At 33.6% G+C, this 21134-nt stretch overlaps 1 protein-coding gene across 7 annotated transcripts in view; it reads left to right on the plus strand.

The window, feature by feature from the left end:
• Nucleotides 1–21134, plus strand: part of LOC136343252 (phosphatase and actin regulator 2-like) — a 51635-nt gene that overhangs the window by 1623 nt on the left and 28878 nt on the right. For 3 of the 7 annotated variants that reach the window (XM_066289847.1, XM_066289851.1, XM_066289849.1), the window contains exons 1-3: nt 5275–5976; nt 7311–7364; nt 17593–17754. In XM_066289847.1, coding sequence (XP_066145944.1) covers nt 5709–5976; nt 7311–7364; nt 17593–17754 — 484 coding nt within the window. In that variant the 5' untranslated portion in view covers nt 5275–5708. Of the gene's footprint in view, nt 1–523; nt 626–1071; nt 1213–1546; nt 1773–2032; nt 2075–5274; nt 5977–7310; nt 7365–17592; nt 17755–21134 lie in introns of those variants that run through there. The other 4 variants (XM_066289848.1, XM_066289852.1, XM_066289853.1 and 1 more) reach the window with 4 other exon arrangements.

Genomic DNA, 21134 nt, shown 5'->3' on the forward strand with positions numbered 1-21134 from the left:
GACTTTGTTTGGTTAAGGTCTAAATATAGAGTGTGCTGATATCTTGAGATACTAGTATTCATGAAAACCAAAACATTAATGCTTTAATTGCTTTATTTCGATGGAATGAGATCATATCTTTATAATCTTATCGACTGTTATCAGCACATTAATAATTTGATCTTTAGATAGGTGCGTTTATCCACTGTATATTGATTCTAAATAAGAGCCGTTAAGATAAATAGTAATGAATAAAAAAAATTATGTCAGGTCAGCATTTTAAATTACCTACCCTCAAACTTATTTAAAATAATTTATTTTGATTATTTGCTCAAGAAATAACAGGTCATTTATATAGGGTAGAAACTTTTAGAAGCACCCATCACGGGGATCTTCGAAACGGTAATAATTTGAAATTGTTAAGTGAAGGAAAATTTGTGACATTTAATATTATTACAGAATATGCCTTAAAATTTAAGATATCTATTTTTTTATTTAGAGAAATTTCTTGATATGGTCTAATTACATATAATTAATTTTCTAGAGACTGTATCCGACGGTGCCGATACTACGTTAGTACCAGAAGCAACTAGCACTGGAACGACGGGTGTAAATTTGAGTGATAGTAAAGCAAACGGAGATCTGGGTGAGTAGATTTTTACAAATTTTTTAAAACAAAATCCATAAAATTCTTCTGAACGTTTTCTACTTTTGTTTTACAAACCATTACTAAGTAGTTACACTACAATTCAATCAGGACTTTCTCTTATCACCGTCCATCTAGAACTGAAACAGCTGTTCGCTGAAACACCCTTCCTGCAATTTTTCATCTGGCCCAACCCTCGCGCAGAGTGTGCGCTAGTCTGCCATCTGGATTCTGGATAGATTTAGGCAAATCTAACCTCACCTGGCTAAAAATATCCCCTTTCCAGACGACAGTGTGGTTTAACTTGATTTTTCCGTTGACGGATTTATCGTGAACATGTTCATTTAGCAAGTGTGACTAACGGCTTTATCTTTTTTGGAGCTGATGTGCGAATGTGTGGTTGACACTTCTAAGGGTTGGGCTGGTCGCTTCTGGACCCTCTTTCAATTTGTTTTGTTTTGCCAGTTCTTGTTTTAAACTTTTTGAAAAATATAACAGTTTTCGGTTAATTCTAAAGACCCTGGATCATAAGGTGTGGATGCTGACTCATAGTCACAGCGAAGGAGAGTTTTCAAGTTATAAACAAGGTAGGAAAAATTTGTTAGGCCCAATTTCAATATGTAAAATCATAATTTTCCGTAATTAAGTATTTAGCGGATTCATAATAGCTTCCTTAAATCAATCATTTGTCGAAATCAATTTTAATCTTTTGTGCATTTCGATACTTATGATTAAAGATGTATGATGTAGAATTCAGCTATAGTTATAATCTTAGCTCCTATTCATATTATTGAGCTAACATCACAAATTCACTTTAAACAATAAAGTATGATATTTATGGGTTGTTTTACAAAAGTAAAGATAAGATAAGGAATCACGTAGCCATTTGAGTAGAACCAGATCCATTAAGGTGTGAAGTATCGTCGTCTATCCATTTTAAAAAACCTTCCCAAAAATATTGATTTGTGTGGAATGTCATAGTAATGTGATTTTAATATTTGTGTTAGCTTTAAAGTGAAATAGTGCTAAACTTTCGCATTCGGTGTTATGTCCAATTTGTTTAGACGCATTTCTCGAAGTAGGAGAAATTTGCAAAGGTCAGAATCCATTGAAACCATCGAGGAAAATGAAGTATTAAGCGTATCTGGTAGGTTCATCCTTTAGGTTAAGACCTTTATCTTGCAGTGTTAGGAAAATGGGTGTGTAGTTTTTTAAAGGCTAGGACGAGTGAACATCTTTGAAGAAGAAAATTTCACTATGTAATATTATATTTTACGATAAGGTATTTTTATCCAGGGATAGAATCTCAACCTAATAACTCAATTATTTCCGCTGTAATTGACATAATAAATTATGTAGATAATGCACTAAGTAAGTAACAAATATTAAGGGGCCTTTTTCTTTCAGGTACGTCACCAGATTCCAATTTCAAAACCAGTAGCTCTGACGGTAAGTTTTTTTTAAACGCAAATTAGTTACTTCCGTGTGTTTTTATACTATCAATATGCTCGTAATTTATGTCATTGCTCAAGTGTATTGCGTACTAAGAAGCCTTATCATAATTATTAGTACCGTAGATGTTAGATTGTCATATACGTATACCTATCGTTTTTCCAACTGTGATTCAGAATGCTCTAGCTTATTGATCGATAATAGATACTATTTTTGATGACTGGCACTCAGTCAACAAGGCGCCTGGAAAACCACATTTATTATTTATTACTTTAATAGAGAATAGTAAAATTTGTATGCCTCCCGCACTGCCTATCAACATCTCGGCTTTCTATAGGGAAATGCAGGAATACACAATCACTATAGTTACAAGTACAGTCTGGCTGTTGTTAGACCACGGAACAACGTGCTTCGAATTGTTGATTTGTATGTCTTTGTCGCACCATTTATTTCCTCACGTCCACACATCTAGTGCTCTTTGTCGTTTCGTGGGCGGAGAATAAGTCCTAAAGAGAGGTGTACTTGAGGGCGGTTTTCTACAGGGTAGGATCCTAGATATTCCCTAGAAGTTTCAACAAATATCACGTAGAAATATATGACGTGGCTTTACACGTATTATATTTCGTTGACAGTTTTAGTTAGAATTTTATGTTTGAACCGGTTTATAACATTATAATACAGGATGTTTTATGATGTTATATCAAAAATTTAGGGGATAAATCTGTGAATGATTTTATGAAAAAAGGTTCCAGAAAAGCAATATAAGGAATAAATGGTAATAAAAATTTCAGACAGAAAGCGAAACCTGACCGTTTTGTCATATGAAGTTTTTTTCTTAAAATCATCTAAAGGTTCACTCATTGGATTTTTGATTAGCTATTATGAAGTAACCTGTATATTTAGTATTAAAGGTAGTTATAGTATTTTTAAAATCAATTATATCAATAACTTCGTGAACCATACCTACGACTTTAATACACAGTTCGATAACGTAACATTGAAAGTTAATATTGTTATAGTTTACTACATGAGATATCAATTATTTTTCATAAAATGTTTTATTTCTTTATTACTTAATGCTACTTGTTAAATCAATACATAAATTAATTGGTATAAGATTGCCATGCAACTATTCCAAAAAGAGTTTCTATGGTTACTCACAAATCTTGTTGGTTATCCCAGATTTACGCGTGAACCCTTTATCTTTTAAAAAAATAGTTGGCAATTTAGATAGGTTCTTGACTCAACTATTTTCTTGGATTAAAGAAACGATGTGTACCTATGCCATTAAAACGGGAATAAATTTGTAAGTACCAGTTTGGTTTCTCATGACTGTGAATCTAATGTTTCTCTTTAATTTACGACTTTGCATAGTAATTTTGAAGATCTTTAATATTTTTAGGGGGATAAGAGGAATGAGATATGAATTTTAAATCCATTTTGAAGGCAAACATCGGTTGGTCGATTTATTTACATTTAAATTGAAGAAGTGCGTTTGGTCAACAAAACGCGTTTCTGCCGAGTGCATTCGAACACTGTTTGTAATCCGACTCTGCGTTGAATGGTTAGTAGGAGTGCGAGGTTGCCAGCTTTCATATTTTACTGAACTTTTCAAACTTTTAATGATTCTCTTCAGTCTTATGAAAGGTTCTTCATCATTTGAGATTAATACAAACTCGCAGACACAGGGTGATTCCTAAGTTAGTATGACACGTAACTTGAAGGCACCGTTCCCTCCTTTCTCGTAACAGGCATCGACCCATACGCTACTTGATATCGGCAAGCAAGACATATTTGGTTATTATTAACTTATAATGTTCAGTTGACCTATTCTGTAGAGAACAGAAAGTAAGTGCTCGCGTAAGCCCGGCTATTTTGCAGAAAACCAGCTCATTCGGATAAAATTGGTTTTAACCAGTTTTGTTTACGATTTCCCTACCCAGATTTTTCATAAAAACTTTTTTAGGTTCTACAAGTCTTAGGAATAAGTAATTTTTGAGCTGGATCAAAAGTTGCAATGTTGTAAGAAATATTTTCTGTTAAATATATTTACGTTTATTACGGTTTAATAATAAAAATTTGTTTAAAATATTTAAAATGAGATCATGCAAGAAAATCAGTATTAGTAACGGTTGTTTTAAACGAACAATCTGAAGCGTAAAGAAATGATTAAAAAATTGGAATGGGTCTATTGATATTACAATAACGAGAAAAAGCTTAGAAAACGTTACATCCAATCACGTCACTTGATCACTATATTTATATCAAATATGTTCTTCTATAAACATGATTTGTTGATTTAAATAATTATGATGTTTTTTTTCTTATGTTGTCCCTCGAACATTATATATTCTCGTTTCCACAACACAAATAGCCATATTGTGATATTAAATTTTGCCATTTCGACGTAATAAAAAATTCAATGAATTTTGCTGTATAGACAATGAAGAAAATATAATTTTAAGCAAAAAAGTTAATAAAAAATATTCAAATCCCAGGTTGTTTTCGGATTTTTCTGTTTTCATTTCAGAGATTCTCCAAGTCCCTGTTTTTGGCCCTATTTTATTTTCGAACTCATTTCTCATACCCTTTAAAGTGGATGAGATGATGACGGTTTGCCGTTCACATGTTTTTTCAAATGAAATTTGTTACTTCCTAGTAAGTATCCTTAATTCCTATAATTTGGGTTGAGCATGGGAAATTTTCTGAAAGATGTGGAATATTTTTGACAATTTTGATATCTAGGGCGGCATTTAATCTAACGATTCTTGGACAGTAAATTTTGGGAGGTAAAAATTGCTTAACTATCAAACCGTTGACGACGTGTGAGACGGATTAGTGTCACAAATAATAAAATTTCTTTGATTTTAAAGGACTAACAAATACTCTCGTTGGAGAATCACTTGTCACTATGCTAATTATATGTATGGTAGTGTACTGTGAAGACGCACCTTTACATATTTGTGGAAATTAGCTCTCATGTGTGCAATGCTCTTAATCCAACAGTCATATGTAATAGGTGTCATCTTATGAGCGAATGTCATCACCGCACTTATTTTGTATTAATATATTTAGGCTGTTTATATTACTGAACAACCTAATCAAGATGATTCATTATCAGCTTAAGACAAAATATTTTAACATCACGGCAACACCGTCGACAATCCCTTTCAAATTTAGATAAACGCTATACAGTGCGAACCGTCGAGCATTCGCTTCTGAGTTGCATACAGTACGAGTTTCGCTCCTCTTTTAAAGCTTCGCAGCTTTGCTTTTACGAAATGTTAGCTGAGTGCTTTGAACAGAACAGCTCAGATTCACGCGATTTTTCACTTGCTTATTTCCTAGTCTGTGTTAAGCTTCCAGTCTAATATCCGCGTACAAAAAAGACACTCGGTGCTGTCTTCGTCCAATAATATATCGTACATATTAAAAGCTTATTTTCGTTTCCGTCTGTTCACCTGGTCGGGGAGCTGTATTAATAGCTCTGCAGGTGTTTTTGATGCTCTTCAATAGAAGGGGCTTTAAATAACAAGAATGTCCCGGAATACCTGACGGGCTCCTACCTGCCTAAATCGAAGGTTTCGCGTTAAAGGGCCCAGTAGTGTGCCAATACTAAGTGTTTCTTGTTATGTCTGTTCGGTTTAGTGGTGTGTTCGTGGTGCCTGGTGAAAAACCAATGACTATGCACGAAAAGGCGCAAAACCACCCTCCAACCAAAGTGAAAAATGTCGCTATCGTGGCCCCCACCCGAAGTAACAGTCTGGACTATTTGAATTTTGAGGAGAGGAGACAGCTGATCGCTTCCAGTTTGAGTCTGTCTGATTTTTTGAGTGTGGGAAAGGAGGCAAAAGAGATCAAGGAGATCAAGGACGCTGGTGTGACCGCTGTTATCGTGGGTGAGTTTAATGATCGCCTAGCATCGAAATAAACACACGCCCATACACCCTAAACTTGAATAAATTACTATCAGAGTTACTAGTTGACTAGATGGGTTAAATACAAATAATATCATAAACGATAATGAAATCCATACAATTGCAAAAGGGAAAAATTTAAGATGTAAGACAAGATGAAACTATTGTGTTTTCTTAATTAGCGATATAGTACTGTAGAACCTAACTTTTGAACCTGATAATCAATTTGATAATTTGTTGCAATGCAACTGAAAATTTTCATTACAACAATAAGCTCGAACTAACCTTCATCTAATTAAAATACATAAAAGGTCGTTGCTTGAGTGTAAATTACTCTCGTTTTTGGATCGTAAGGGCAATGTTTGCACCATTCATAACTCACGTTTTGCCAAAAGAATTATTGAAAATTCTCGTAGTACTTTAACGTAAGTATCATTTAAATCCAAAAAACAATTTTTATAATTTTAATTAGGTAATAGTGATCTGAATTATAGAAATTTTCCTGCTGGGCAAACATAAAATTTGCAATAAACATTTCGCCCCATTCTTGTATTTTCACATTCTTGCGTGAAGCTTGATTTATTCGGAATATCACGTACGTTTTCAATTACTAAATGTTTCTTGGTGTCGTTACCGCTGCGGCTCTAAAATCTGCACGATTTTAAACAAATTTTTTTTAACTGGCAGTTAAATATGACCAAAAAAGTTTTTCGCTTCCAAGTACCCCCTTAAAAATATGTGAATACGGGATATGCTTTATTAATGGGACAGAGTTAGGACACGATCTAGGCAAAATGTCAATCTGATTTCGCTATATCTTGCAAAGCGTTATCAAATCTAAGAAAACGAGTGAAAAAACAAATCCAGATAACATTCTATAGATCACAGGAGGATTCAGAATTCATGTAAGTAGATGCTTCATAGTGCAGAGCGAACAAAAGTTCATGTGGACGTTCAATCTAAGTGTATGCATGTTGAGGGTTAAAGTACACGATTAAAAAACTGGAAACAGCAATAAATATGAACATCTTTTACTCTGAAAAGTTGTTCGAACACATAGTCAAATCACTTCGTTTTCACTTTGAGGAATCCACCACATTCGGCTTTCTGTATTTGCATTTTGAATCACACTGAATATCACATTTAGAATCATAACGTCTTTTTTCGCCACGTGTTATGCCCACAATTTATTTTTTATTTTTCGGATTTCCCTTCTTAAGTCATTTCCTTCGTAGGCTTTATGAAAATAAGCACATCAATGAAACAGTGGCGTTTGTACTTGGTTTTATTAACTTTTTTATAACTTCCCTTTGCAGAAGGAAACGGCGTGAACAGAAAATGTAAGGGCCGAAAACTAAGATATAAAAAAGGTAAAGATATATATGTTTTTGTGTTATGCTGCTGCTAACCACCGAGGGTACCTACCTATTGGGCTGTTTACTAAACACCGTGTGGGCGAGTGGCTCCTTCTTTCCCTATTCTTTTTGATGTGGTATTCTATATACCGACTTTCTTTATTCTGATGCCAGTTAGGTTAGTGTATTATTATTGCTTCTCTTCTTTTTTTCCAGGAAACTAAATATGTAGTTAACGAGTTGCTAATAATCAGGCCATAACTAATTATTGTCGTTTATCATTATTTTCGGATCGAGTGAATGCACATTTTCACATATCTGCACTTCTACTTATCGTGCAAAGTAATTACCACCTTAAATTACCAGAAATGGGAGTAATGGCCACTTTATATTCCTAGTCAAAAATGTTGGAGCAGACCAGAAAATAGGATGGTAGATTGGTTGAAAAGTGTATACCTTTAGCGGGTAAGGCATATATTTCTTGGTCACACGGTGAAGCACATTTCCAAATGGATTAAACTTGGGAGTGATGTCACGATCTAAAAGCAAAACTAATCAAATTTAATAGCGCCTAATTGAGTAAACAATGCATTAGTCAACAAAAGCGCATTGTGCTATGTTTTTAAACACAAGGATGGAGAGTGTTGGTCCTGTTAGTAAAATGCGTTGTCCACCCACATCATTGTATCATTTCGTATATTGGACGTAGAGAGTGAAGCCCATAATTCAAAGGAAGAAATGAGGAAAGTTATATTGCTTACATTAGGTAATTTCGTGAAGACTGTGTTACACTAACGCAACACACTATTTCATCGTTACAAAAAGACTCCAAACAAATATTGCTTTATATGGAAAATTCACATAATTGTTATGCCAACGCAAGAGGACTGGTAAAGGTAATTTATTACGAATACAGAACAACAGAAGAGTTGATATGCATAAGTACTATTTCATGAATCGTAGTGTAATCTGAGTTAGGGTGAGAAGTTTTCTTTTGCTGCATTGTTGCTTCAGCATTGTTCTGAGGTTACTAAAAAACATAACGCAACTGTAAATAATAGCTAGATATTTGTACCCATCAGGGAATAATTAAATTTTGGATAAATTCATTATTAAGGAGTTTTGCTAACCACTTTAGTGGTATGATTAATATGAAGCCAAATAAATATAAGCAGCAATATATCATTTTTATGATTTATGTATTTTTAGTCGGAGGCACGAGCGCTCTTTGTTCCGAACCGAAATCTATTAGTTATTTACAGATATTAATGCATTACGATTGCTGAACCGTAAAGCCTAAATATGGACCCAAATGATAATTGGGACAATACACGAGAGAATTGAATTCATAATTTCACACGCAACTCACTACATTCCGCCATTCTACAAGTTGTAATTATCGTGTTTTGGCGGAAATGGTGGAAGGTTGTCAGTGAAAGAGATGGTAAAAAGGACTCATTTCAATCCTCGTTTATTTAATTACCAGTCGTTATGAGAGTAAAACTGGATCGTCACCGATGTTTGTCAGGGCGTAAACGTTGTTTTTCACCATCAAAATCTACACACGTTGTACACGAGCTTTTTAATCCGCGAGATGCTCATCCATGGCCTGTTGGCATTGAAATATTTTAAATTCTAAAGAGAGAACGTAAATAGGAGTAACGTAACAGAACTGGTTATGATTATGATAGGATACTGTTATGTCGGTAGAGCAGCGATCCAGTACTATGTAGAATATTATTTGCATGTAATGTAATCATATTACGAAAAGTAAACAGGAAAATATTGTTCTTTGAAACAATAGTGAGGGCTTGGTTGAATGCGATGTTTATTTTCTTTGCTTGCTTGGAATGTAAAAATATACAACTCGGTTTTTGAAGTGCGACACGATCTTTTTTATTTGGAAGTGATTTAATGAATATTCACAAATAAGTTATCATGGTGTATACTACCAGGAACTTACGTTTTCATTAAGCTTTAGAATTTAAAAAAAAGCTGAAATATTAATCTGCTAAAAAGCTAGACGTGAAGTGTTACTAAAATAAAGCACAAGTCAGATTGCATACAATAAGACCGAGGCCAATCGAAAATGGAACTCGCACATTTTATGTCCTAGATCAATTGAAAAACTCGCATTTTTAACATTTAAAAGAAATGAGGAAAAGAACCTGTATTCTAGTACTACGAATAATAACATTGATATACCAACAAATTGTATGGTAATTCTACGAGTCATAATTTTTTACCTGTATTTTTTTTCATTAATTGCCATAATTCAAGTTTGGAATTTTTGGCGTTTATGCACAAGTAGGTTTATATTTTTAGTGAAAGTACTTCACTGTTGATTTAGTAAATGTTAGTTTATAGTTAAGGCATTAAGAGTGAAAATTTGCAGCGTGTTTTACATTATTAACAGGTCACTCTTTCTGCTTATCGGAGAAAAGTTTTTTTTTTTTAATTAAAAATGGAAAAAAACTTCAAAAGTAATTTGGTATTATGCCCATAACTATTTAAATTCAAAGAATATGCTATTGCCTAATCTCATCACACCACCCAGCACATAACTACATATAGTGAGTTTCGCTTTTTTTTAAGTCAAATTATTAATATCGTATGAACTAATTACAAGCTATTTTTCGTGGAATCTTTGACGTAGAGCTTCTTGGTATTGGCTGGAATCGTTGTTTCTCTAGAAACTACCTTGGAAATAACACTACATATGCAATTGAGAATTTTACTTTATCATACTTAAATTTAGCTCAACCAAACCTCAATCACAATCAGGTTTCCACACTTACAATCAAATTTAAACTGCTGTCCATTCAGATATTTGTCCTTTTAAAAAGTAAAAGTCCTTCTAACGGCAAATAGCAATATTACGCATTACCACTACCATTTCATTGCCATTCTAGGTTGTTGCGCAAGTGGTAAGGTGAATCGATTTCGGCTGGTAGCGGGCCAGATTTTATTTTTGTTTTCGGAATGGCTGCTGTTGCCAATGCATTTTCACATAAAAATATCCGTGAGGATTTTTTTTTTTTTTTTTACCGGATTCATTCAATACTAGCGGTATTCTGTACGAGGTGTCATCCACACCACTCTTTACCTTTACGTGAGAAATGCACATGCGTTTTTTTATTGGTTTTTGGCCTTGTGCCAACGTTTTATTCAGTAAATAAAACCACCGACTAAAGAAAGTCATCAAATAAAACGTAACAATTACAAAGTCCAAGACTGCCTCGTTCGGTTTTCAAAGGAGAAATTTAATTATGGACCCTGATATATAATTCAATGGAATATTCAACTATTATTTTCTTCTATGGCATTGAAAGAAAATAATATTGTGCTTGTATGATTTAGTGCTGAGACTAACAAATAGACCTGTTTAATTAAACAATTTTTGTCGATTATAGGAATGACGTTTCAAAGTCGAATAATACAATCCGATGCGCAATAAAAGTTGCTTTCTCATGTTATTTATTCGTTATGGGAAATTAACATCCGCAGGTAACATTCGCCTATTTATTATCCTGGTGAAAAAAGTTCATCACATGCATGTGAAGTAACAATAACTAATTAAATTTGTGTACATATTAACAGAATAGTAATAATGGTAAATAATAATTATTGGAATTATTAATGAATGAGTCAGAACAATTGCGGCAATATTTGCAACGACTACAATATTAAAGTAATTAAAACATCTGCTAAATTGTTGGAATTCTAATTATGTAAGTGCAAATGTCATTGCAAATTAGAAATATTAATACATTTGTTTGAGGTTAATCAACACTGAGTCACCCATATGTTTCATATGTGGGATGATATTTATTTTAATATTACAAACATTAAAAGTTCCCTCAGCTTACCGCACACTTGTTATTTGTTTACCAGCTAGACTTTTTTAAATAAGAAATACGATATTCTCGGATGCTAAATTTACTTGTCGTGTATTTTGGTTGTTAAAACTTCCGTGTGTTAATATTCTGGGCTACTTCTACCCGTTCTCGTCTCGAAATTTTAGGTGGGTAATTCTGAGAAATCCCTCAGGGGGATACCACACCACACCCCAAGTAATTAATAATTTATTTGCTACCTTAAACGAGGAGTGTTCCACGCATAAACGTTAACATGTCTCGGGTTACTTAGGAGGCTTTAGAGAACCAGGGTGGGATTAAGTATATCTTGATAAAAATTAAAGGAAGATAGCTCTTTTTTATGGTGGCCTTGTATCTGATTGTCGAACAGCTACAAAAATGGTTTGTGGATTTGATCTAGAGAAGGCCACCAGTAAGTATTTTTGATCATCTTAAAAGTGTACATAAAAACCTCTGTTTATTCGAAGTTTAATTTCTTTAGCCCATTTTTTACACAGATGTCCGGAAATGGTGTCCAAATATTTTGAAAAATTGATTAAAATAAGATGATTCTACATTTAAACGTAAAGTCGCAAACACGATCGTTATTTATACACAGGCGTTAAACTTTTAAACTCCTTATAGATTTTATGTTAGAACTTTTTAGTTTTCGAGATATCGAGTTAAAAATCAATTGATTGCGCTATTGCTGGAACCTCCACATCCAAATTTTAAAAATTCTCAAAATTACGGGATAGATAGTTTTTTAGAGTCACATTCCTTTTTTGGACTTATGTAATATCTATAAGACCAAAGCAACACTCTAAAAAAATCGAGAACATCCTACTTTTGTGTAACAAAGTGTTTGGGATATCATATTCACATGAAGATCAGCCATTATAATCAATCATTTTAATTTAACCTGATAGTTGCTTACCAAACTATTTGTGCACTCTTTCTAGACACCCTGTATATACGTTATATTGACGTACGTATATTATATTTCCCATATTCTATAATAATATATTTGACTTTTGTTTTCAATCTGTGTGTTGGGTGAGTGTCTCTTGTTCACTTAAAATTTTTCATACCATCTCTTTTTGTAGTTATGTTTTTAAGACGATTCTTGTACATTCCCCTTAACGCTATTTCTCACGACAGTAAACCCACATTTGAGTTGTGTGAGTAAAGCTAGATGTTTCCCATATGTCACATGAATGAGACGTTTGTTTTATTCAATTGCTTTCTGCCCAATTCTTCAGTCTAGACTGTTAATAAAGGACTCTTATATTTTCAACCTAAACCACTTTGTACCTACCTATGTAATATTGTCGGGGAACCAAAATAACGAGTCGCTGGCACGCGGAGGTCAATCCGATGGAAAGAACCTGCTCGAGGATGCGCCCATGAAAGGAATTTGTGACGTCACTTAAGTCGTGATCGGTATGACCGTTTGTCGTAGTAGACCCAGAAAGTAGTAGTAGACTCAATCTTGTTTTCAACATAAGACAGTGATTCGGCATCGAGAGTTGTTCCGACATTGATGATGTTATAATCACAAAACATGTTTGGTCATTATTGAGAGTTTTCAATAATGAACGTTACGAAATGCTGAAATGATCCGCCGCTGTTGCAATACATATGTCTGCAATTTAAATGACCACTTATTACGCGTACTCAATAACTGAAACTGGTGCATTTGTCTCCGAGTATCTTATTTATGCAATAATAGGCTGTGTTATTATCCGCATATTGAGTTCAACGAACGGATCTTTAAATGTTTCATTATTACACAAGACCCTCACAAGAAATGTTTTTCTGCAATTTATTCTGTTTATGACATACTATTTAGATTAATTTCTTTTTTATCTAATTTTCTGTTATGCGGAAAGGAATGGTGTAGTAAATGACGTTATTGATTAGATTTCTTTTGGAACCGGCCGAGACTGCTAATAATTAAATGTCCTAGCATCTGTAAAGGCCATATCTAAGCCTGTTCAGAAAAAGTCCAATGGGACAGAGTCGTTTATTAATTGCTAATTGGCAAACAAAATACTTGAATGTGGAACATGTCGATATTTTCTTTATTATATTTTATTTTGGAACGTTTCATATACCAGTAACCGTTGTTGGAACGGTAGAATTGCACACTGTTCTCAGTTAAAATTAACTGAGAATACCATGCAGACGTCATTAAGTGCTCGAACACAAATCTTGGTTAATGTTCCTGCGACAAGCCTGTTACTGTTTTCAGAATCGTCGAAAAACATGATAAAAAAACGAAAATGTACAGATACCTAAATTGCCTGAGAAACGAATAATAAAATGTGTGAAGCAGTTTGAATTGCCTCTTCTCGATCGCTGAGAAATTATAGTTTTTTTTGACATGATATTTTTGAAATGAGCCATGTCATCATTCCCAAAAAAATCCTTTTTGGTTGTTTTTTGTTATGTGTGGCTAGCAGCAGTGAAAGTTGTTATTCTATTTCCCTCAAAAATAAATCAATTCAGAATCAGTGAGAGCGAATGCATCAGCATGGTGCGACATTCTAAGAATAGCAACAAAAAACGTAGCTCTGGATCTAATTTTGAATGTAATGCCTGGTTGAAATATTCCAAAACATTGACCTACATAGTTTTAAAATAATTTTTCAAAGCATCGAACAGCACGTATTAATTTTAAATTGCGGTTCCTATTCGCATGAACTTAATCATACAATTCAATATTTTAAACTATGTATACAGGGTGTCCCATTTAAAATTGTGATTGATCAGCCAAAAACGGTACGTTGTATGAAAAAAGTTTCAAATAAAAGTTGTCCGGTAAAGAGGGAGACATGTCATGAAGATAGTGACTTTTAGCCAAAACGTCATTTTAAGGTCATTTCAAGGGCAATTTTTTTTCCAAATGGAAATTCCGTATTTTTTACAGATCCTTGTAGACCTTCAATAAATGAACATCTTTTATTTGAATTATTTTTTATTAGACGTTTTGCTGCAGAGTTATCTTTGATTTTTGTCCAATTTTTTAGATATGAAATCATTGTATAATTTTTTCTAAAATAGTTTTGCAATGCATATTCTACTTAAAACTCATGACAATCCTTATATTTAATTAAAATAATAATTTCTACGAAAAAAATATTTTCTTAAATTTCCTTTTATTAGAGTCTGCCTTATAACAAGGTCTACAGGACATCGATATTCTTGTTCCGACAATCAATCTAATGGTTTTGTGTGAAATTATCCAAAAATGATTCTTTTCATTTCGAAATTCAATAATTGATATGGTTTGCTACACTTTAGATGAAAAATTAGAAATGGTTTTTATTTGTGGAGAGACTGGAAGAAACGTTTGTAGGGCAGTAGAAGCTTATGCTGAAAGATTTCCGGATGAAAAAGTTCTTTGTTGGACGACTTTCAACAGAATCACTAAAAATTTCAAAGAAACTAAAATGTTGGACACAAAAAAACGCAATCGCTCCCGATGTCCACCACATGAATACAATCAAATAGAAGTTGTTGCAGTTTTTGCCTTCGATCCCCATGTAAGTTGTCCTGAAATTGGTGCTGACTTAGGAATATCAAAGACAAGTGTTCAAAGAATTTTGGAGGTCAAGAAATACCATCCTTCGTACATTTCTTTACATCAGGAACTTCAAGGTACTGATTTTGAAAACCGAATCAATTTTTGTAAATGGAAAAGGCAGTAATTAAATCAAAATGCAAATTTCTTTTCCGACGTTTTATTTTCGGGACGAATCCGTATTTTTAAACTATAATACAGTGAATTGTTATAATCCGCACTTTTGAAGTACTGTAAACCAACACTGGCTCACAGAAGCTGAACATCAAAGACCATGGTCAGTGAATGTATGGTACGGTATTATTGGGGAATACTCAATTGGGCCATTTTCATTGAAGGAAACTTGAATGGAGAAATGTACCGCAATTCCTTGCGTAATAGTCTTCTGGAATTGTTAGAAAACGTTCACTTGCGATTAGACGGGTGATTTGGTATCAGCATGATGGCTATCCAGCATATTTTTCTAGAATGTCTCGTGAGGTTTTGGATGAAATGTATCCAGATCGATGGTTTGGACGGGGCGGTCCAGTGAACTGGCCTTCTAGGTTGCCTCCTCTGACTTCACAAGATTTTTTCGTCTATGTTCTTTTAAAAGACAAAGTTTATGTAGAAGTACCAACAACTGCAGACGACACGAAAAGGAGAATTAAAAATGTGTGTCAATTGATAAACGGGGAGGTGTTGCGCAGAGTAAACAATTCTTTTCGAATAAGAGATAAAACTTGTTTGGAGCAGGAAGGACATTCTTTTGAACATTTGCTTCCATAAGTTTTGCAAGTCAGGATTTTAAATTAATTTGCCAAATTAAAAAAAAATGTATTTCTTTTTTATTGGATATAAGGATTGGTGTGAGTTTTAAATCGAATATGCAGTTCCAAACTTTTCTAAAAAAAATGGAATAATTTTGACTATCTCAAAAATTTGACAAAAATCAAGGATAATTCTGCAGCAAAACGTCTAATAAAAAATTAGTTCAAATAAAAGATGTTCATTTTTTGAAGGTCTATAAGGATACGTAAAAAAATCTGGGGTTGCCATTTGCAAAAAAAATTACCCTTGAAATGACGTTAAAGTGACGTTTTGGTTAAAAGTCATTATCTTCATGACATGTCTCTTTACCGGACAGTTTTTATTTGAAACTTTTTTCATGCAACGTACCGTTTTTGAGCAATCTTCAAACACAGCTTTAAAGGGGACAACCTGTATATGTAAGATTCGCGGTTCAAGGGCGGAGAGAAAAAACACAATTCTCAGAGCACTTCTTTATTCTCCGTGAACAAAAAAAGGGAATCTCGATACAACCCGGTATCCATACACAGGACACATCCCCTCTTCGTGAGAGAACCGATAAGATGGAAGGGTTCTCTACCCTTTTTCCCATGGGTACCAAACCCCTAAACGTCACTCTCACCTACGCTAAAGGAATTTATAAACAACCCTCTCTTCCCACGCTAATCTGGGGAAGAGTTTGGTACCAAAAGCCTGTACCACTTTCAGATAATGCCAATTAATGGTCTTAACATAAACAAGAAATGCGAAGAGATTCATAACAGCCCTTTCACCATTTTGTCGCACTTATCTTGGGAGGAATTTAGAGCCAGAATCCCATGATATTTTCAAATAAATCATTAATTAATTTAAAAAAATAGAGAAAGAATGCTCATATATACGTACAAGAGACCTTTTCCTTTAATATATGCGTATAGGTGTGGTAAGGGATAGAACATGCTTCCACATAGTATTGCAAATTCGACTGTGCAATTATTGTTAAAAATCATTTAAAAAACCCCGATTACTTTGATAACTCACAGAAAATATCTAAGTCTGTTTAAAAAATAATTGTTATTTTTATATCTCTGAAAATATCCTTACCTTTATTCTATGAAGATTAGTGAGAAGCTCTCTTTGAGATTGATGGGTTTTGGGTTGCGTTTTTCATGCGTTTATTTGTTATTTCATAAACATCAAAGCGTCCCCGTTAGCCTTCAGCCGGGCACTGCCCTAAGGATACCAAATGCACATGTTCCATTCAATCTCATCACTTTCATAGTTTCGCGCTTGGTGTGGACCACGAGAGAATTAATTCATCGCTCTTTTTTTTACGCGTACAAAGCGTGGATTCGTGTCTTTTCTCTAGCTTAATTTGCATTCATGCAAACTCCCAAAAAAATATCGATAGTTTCTGTTACATTTATTACGTTTTTCGATTACTCATGAGTACTTTCCGATTGTCACGTTTATAGGTCGTCACCTTCAAAATTAACATATTTCTAGACAGCTTTATTCCAGCCAACCTCAGAGTGTTTCTCACTTAATTCCTTCGTTTACAAACGCCCAAATTCCTGACATTTCCAGACTTAAAAACTCACATCCATTAGTCTTCCCGCGTGCCAACACTAAACAGAAATTACATCCAGAAATATTCCAGGCTGCCGCTAGCGCTGATATTCTGCCAACAGAGGGTTGGAAAGTGGACGAATGCAAGTCTGGTTGTCAAGGCAACCCCGCATCCAATTATCCGGCGCCCCCCAGTTTTCTGGTTCATAATATTGGCTGGATAAAGTTATATCGGAAGGCTTAAAATACAAAATTGATATTTCAAAATTGGAATCGAGTGATATCCGGTTAGATAATTCATCCCTTTCGCCTGGTTTACCTTTCGAATTAAAAATTTATTTTCTTTGTTACCTTGTGGGATCGGCTCTATTCTTGAATTAATTTCATTCTGTTAGCTTTGAGTGATTAAAATGCCGAGATCCCTCTAAAGCTGTTTTATTAACGAAGTTTCTTTATTTTTCAGCAAAAAAGCAAAATGGTTCCGCCCTTAGGACGAACAGTCTCGGAAGCGGCGTTAGGACACCACCCTCGGAGAGGAAAGGAAAGTTTTCGTTAGGGAAATTACTAAGGCCCTGGAAATGGAAACGGAAACGAAAATCCGATAAATTAGAGGCTGTGTCTAGAAGTAAGTTTATTTCATTATTTACATTTCTTTTTATTAACAGATGTGACCAATAAGACCTTCCTGTGTGCAAATGCGTTTTAACGTTTCATAAAAAGCGTTTTACGAGTGACTTATTCGGTGACCTTTAGACTTTAAAATAGAATCGACCATTAAACTGAGCTATTATTGGTATGTCAGTTTGTCAGAAGGAGAAAAGTGAATTTTTAGCTGAGCTTCAGACAGATGTTTAATCGAAGAAATATGCGGCGCAACATGTCTAAAATAGAATACTTTCAAATACTGCACTTCTACATATATAGTATTAGTTGTATGAGTAATAATTAACAAGAAGAGGTTTTGCGTAATTTTCATTAATACGAGAATCGGCACCTCTTTGATGCATTAAGTAATAATCCAAACTATTTCCTTCATACAATCTACGGTTTATGTATTATTGGTATCAAAGCAAATTCTCTGCTAATTCTTCATAGTTAATAAAGCCAATAACATTTTTTCCCTCTATGCTACATGAAAATCTGACGAGACATTCGTTATTAATCTAAACGATTATTCATATACATATACGCAGCACGAACAGATCTACATCGGCGCGAGCCAGACTCACTAAATATTAGGCAAAGTATAAAAAAAATTCCCGTATAAATGTTCAGTAATCCACAGACATGGCATGGAAAGGAACGATATCCATCCACATTCCTTCAGGGAATGTTAGCTTTTATCATTTTATCCTCTATAGAAAAGTATTTAAACATTCCTAGGTGGTAAAGCACGCGGCTTCTGTGTACGTGCTTCAAGTATAGATGGGATGATATACAGTGGGTCCAAGATACGATTGTCTAACATGAGGATTTCGTCAACGGTAATAGGTAGAGACTTGGTTAAATGGGAGAAAAGTTGGGCAGTCAAGGGAGTAATTTCACGGTGTAAACAAATCGCCAAAATCATTTTTAATGTTTCAGTTATCAAAAAAACTGAATTTTTCACATTTCTTTTTTATTGGTTTCTTGAGTTATGAAATCCTCCTGCATTTAAAAATTTAAGAAAATCCCCATTTGCAGCATGTTCAGGATATTACAAGTTTTACAGAAGATTCTTTTATTTTTCTTCTTCTTTTTGAATATAAATTGTGAGCAGTACGTGGTTGGTTTTTGACAAATCACATAATATTCGATTATATCGTCCTACTTTACTGAATTTAAAATATATTCCAAATGCAATTTGAAGTTTAACGTGCATTATTTGCGAACTAACAGGTCAGAATTTAACAGAAATGTGAAAAAACGATTAATTTCGTTTTTTCCTATGTATGTATTATTCAAAATACTTCAGCATCTTCCTCCAGAACAAATCTTGTTATGAGTTGGGACATTCGTTCCTACTTAAAATACTTCATCCCTAACTTACAAATATTTTTGTAACCTTCAAATTGTTGATTTTACTAAATTTAGGTTAATCGTTGCCTCTTGGTTCTGAATCACACTTCCAGCAAATCGTTGAAAAACAGAGCCAAATTTCTTGTAAAATAAAGTCAAGGTGATATTGTTGATGTAAATAGAATGCATTGGCATATTGGTTAATGTTTGCCTTCCTAAGTTCTTCAAAGAATCAGTTAATAAGTGCCTGTTGTGGAGTTATTTATGGTAGTAAACTGCGGGGGAGTTTTAGCCATAGGGTTATACGCCTCAATTAAAGTGAGTCATTCGCGATCCGGTAAATTCGGGTAAACTAAGCACGTCTTTTGGATTTGTAAAGTATTAAAACTTTTCATGTAAGAAAAAAGGGGGAACAAAAGTTTATACTCTTTAAAAATAAAAAGGTTCCGAAAAATGTTAAGCAATGAGCATGATCTTCGTTTTTTTGTGTATACGACAAACCAACTTGGTATAAGTACATATTTGATAAGTTGCTGAAAAATAGTATAAAGCTTCAAAGCATATTAAAAGATTGAAATGAAGAAAACATAAGAATTATTAACATAAGATTCTTGTTCGGTTAACTTCTAATTTGAGGTAATCTATTAATATTTGAAGTGAAAGCTTACATACTAATTCAGATCAAATAATTTTAATTTACTAGTTATACGTAAATACTTCATTTTCAGTTCAGTATATTTTTGTTCAAAGATACTTCCGTCACAATATTGTTAACTCTGTTAATTTCAAAATGATATTAATGTCAATATAGAGAAAAGTTAAAGTTGGCACTCGAATTTGCTTCCCCGTACTAGGTGCAATTAAAAATAAATAAACAAGAATACCTGAGATTACCTCATTTGTGACTGAGGAATTGAGTCAACTCCACTATAACCAATTAACTCAAGCACTTAAATCGCTATATCAGATATGAATAAACAAAAGGAATTTCGCTTATCGTACGAGCCTTGATAATTGAATGCTTAGACAATCTACAACTTTCCACTTCACTTACACACTTATACTTACATTTTTGGGAATCCACCTAAATTCTATTGCAGTTTTATATGTTGAGAATGGTTATGAGATAATAATGTTGGTGAAGTGTAGTCTATTGAAGAAGTTTTGAAAATCTTCATATGTTAATAAGAAACGAATAATCCGACAAACCAAAGAAAATAATCATCTGGTATAGATTCACCTGACTTTGTTTGATTAGTAGAAGTAGGAGAAATCCAGTAAAGAAACCGCTGCAATGGTAGGAAAACTATCGGTACTCTTAAGATGTTGCCACGATTACTCTATAATGTGGTGAATGAAAAGTACCTCTAATTTATTATCAAAATAACACCGTAACAAGAGTCCCAAAAAAATAAAATGAGGATTTTTTTGCTTCAGCTGCAACTTATAATAAAAATAAGTTATTAATAACATTTGTTTAGAAAAATAGTCGTGAGAATTTTTATTAGTTAAAAAAAAAGTTTATAATATCTTGTGCAACTACTTCCGAAAATAGTACTTTTCAATCAATTTTTGCACATATACTAATTTTTTCACACTTTCTACGACTGTAAAAACATCAGTCATCTGCTTGATTCACTTGAATTACTTTGTAGTTAATTAGCGGAATGTAATGATGCTTTGTCGATAAAAGAACGATTACCTGTAATTTATTACTATTATATTGTAAATTACTTTATTTAATTTTACAGGATTCACGTTCTAGATTTTAATATTACATCCGATATTGTTTGCTTCAATTTAATTATTGTAAAGCAGAGATTTTATAGGTTCCTATTCGGACGGAGTTCATGATTTTAGCTTTGTTTGCCGCAATACAAACAACGTGTATATGTGTCACCAATTATCAATAATGTGCATAGCGTAACGTGACAATAATTATTCAGGTCAACATTTAGATAACTTTATCTCGTGAACTCTACCTATTTGTTATATTTCTTTATGTGT

This window comes from Euwallacea fornicatus, chromosome 14, assembly GCF_040115645.1.
Source record: "Euwallacea fornicatus isolate EFF26 chromosome 14, ASM4011564v1, whole genome shotgun sequence".
Classification (NCBI taxonomy): domain Eukaryota; kingdom Metazoa; phylum Arthropoda; class Insecta; order Coleoptera; family Curculionidae; genus Euwallacea; species Euwallacea fornicatus.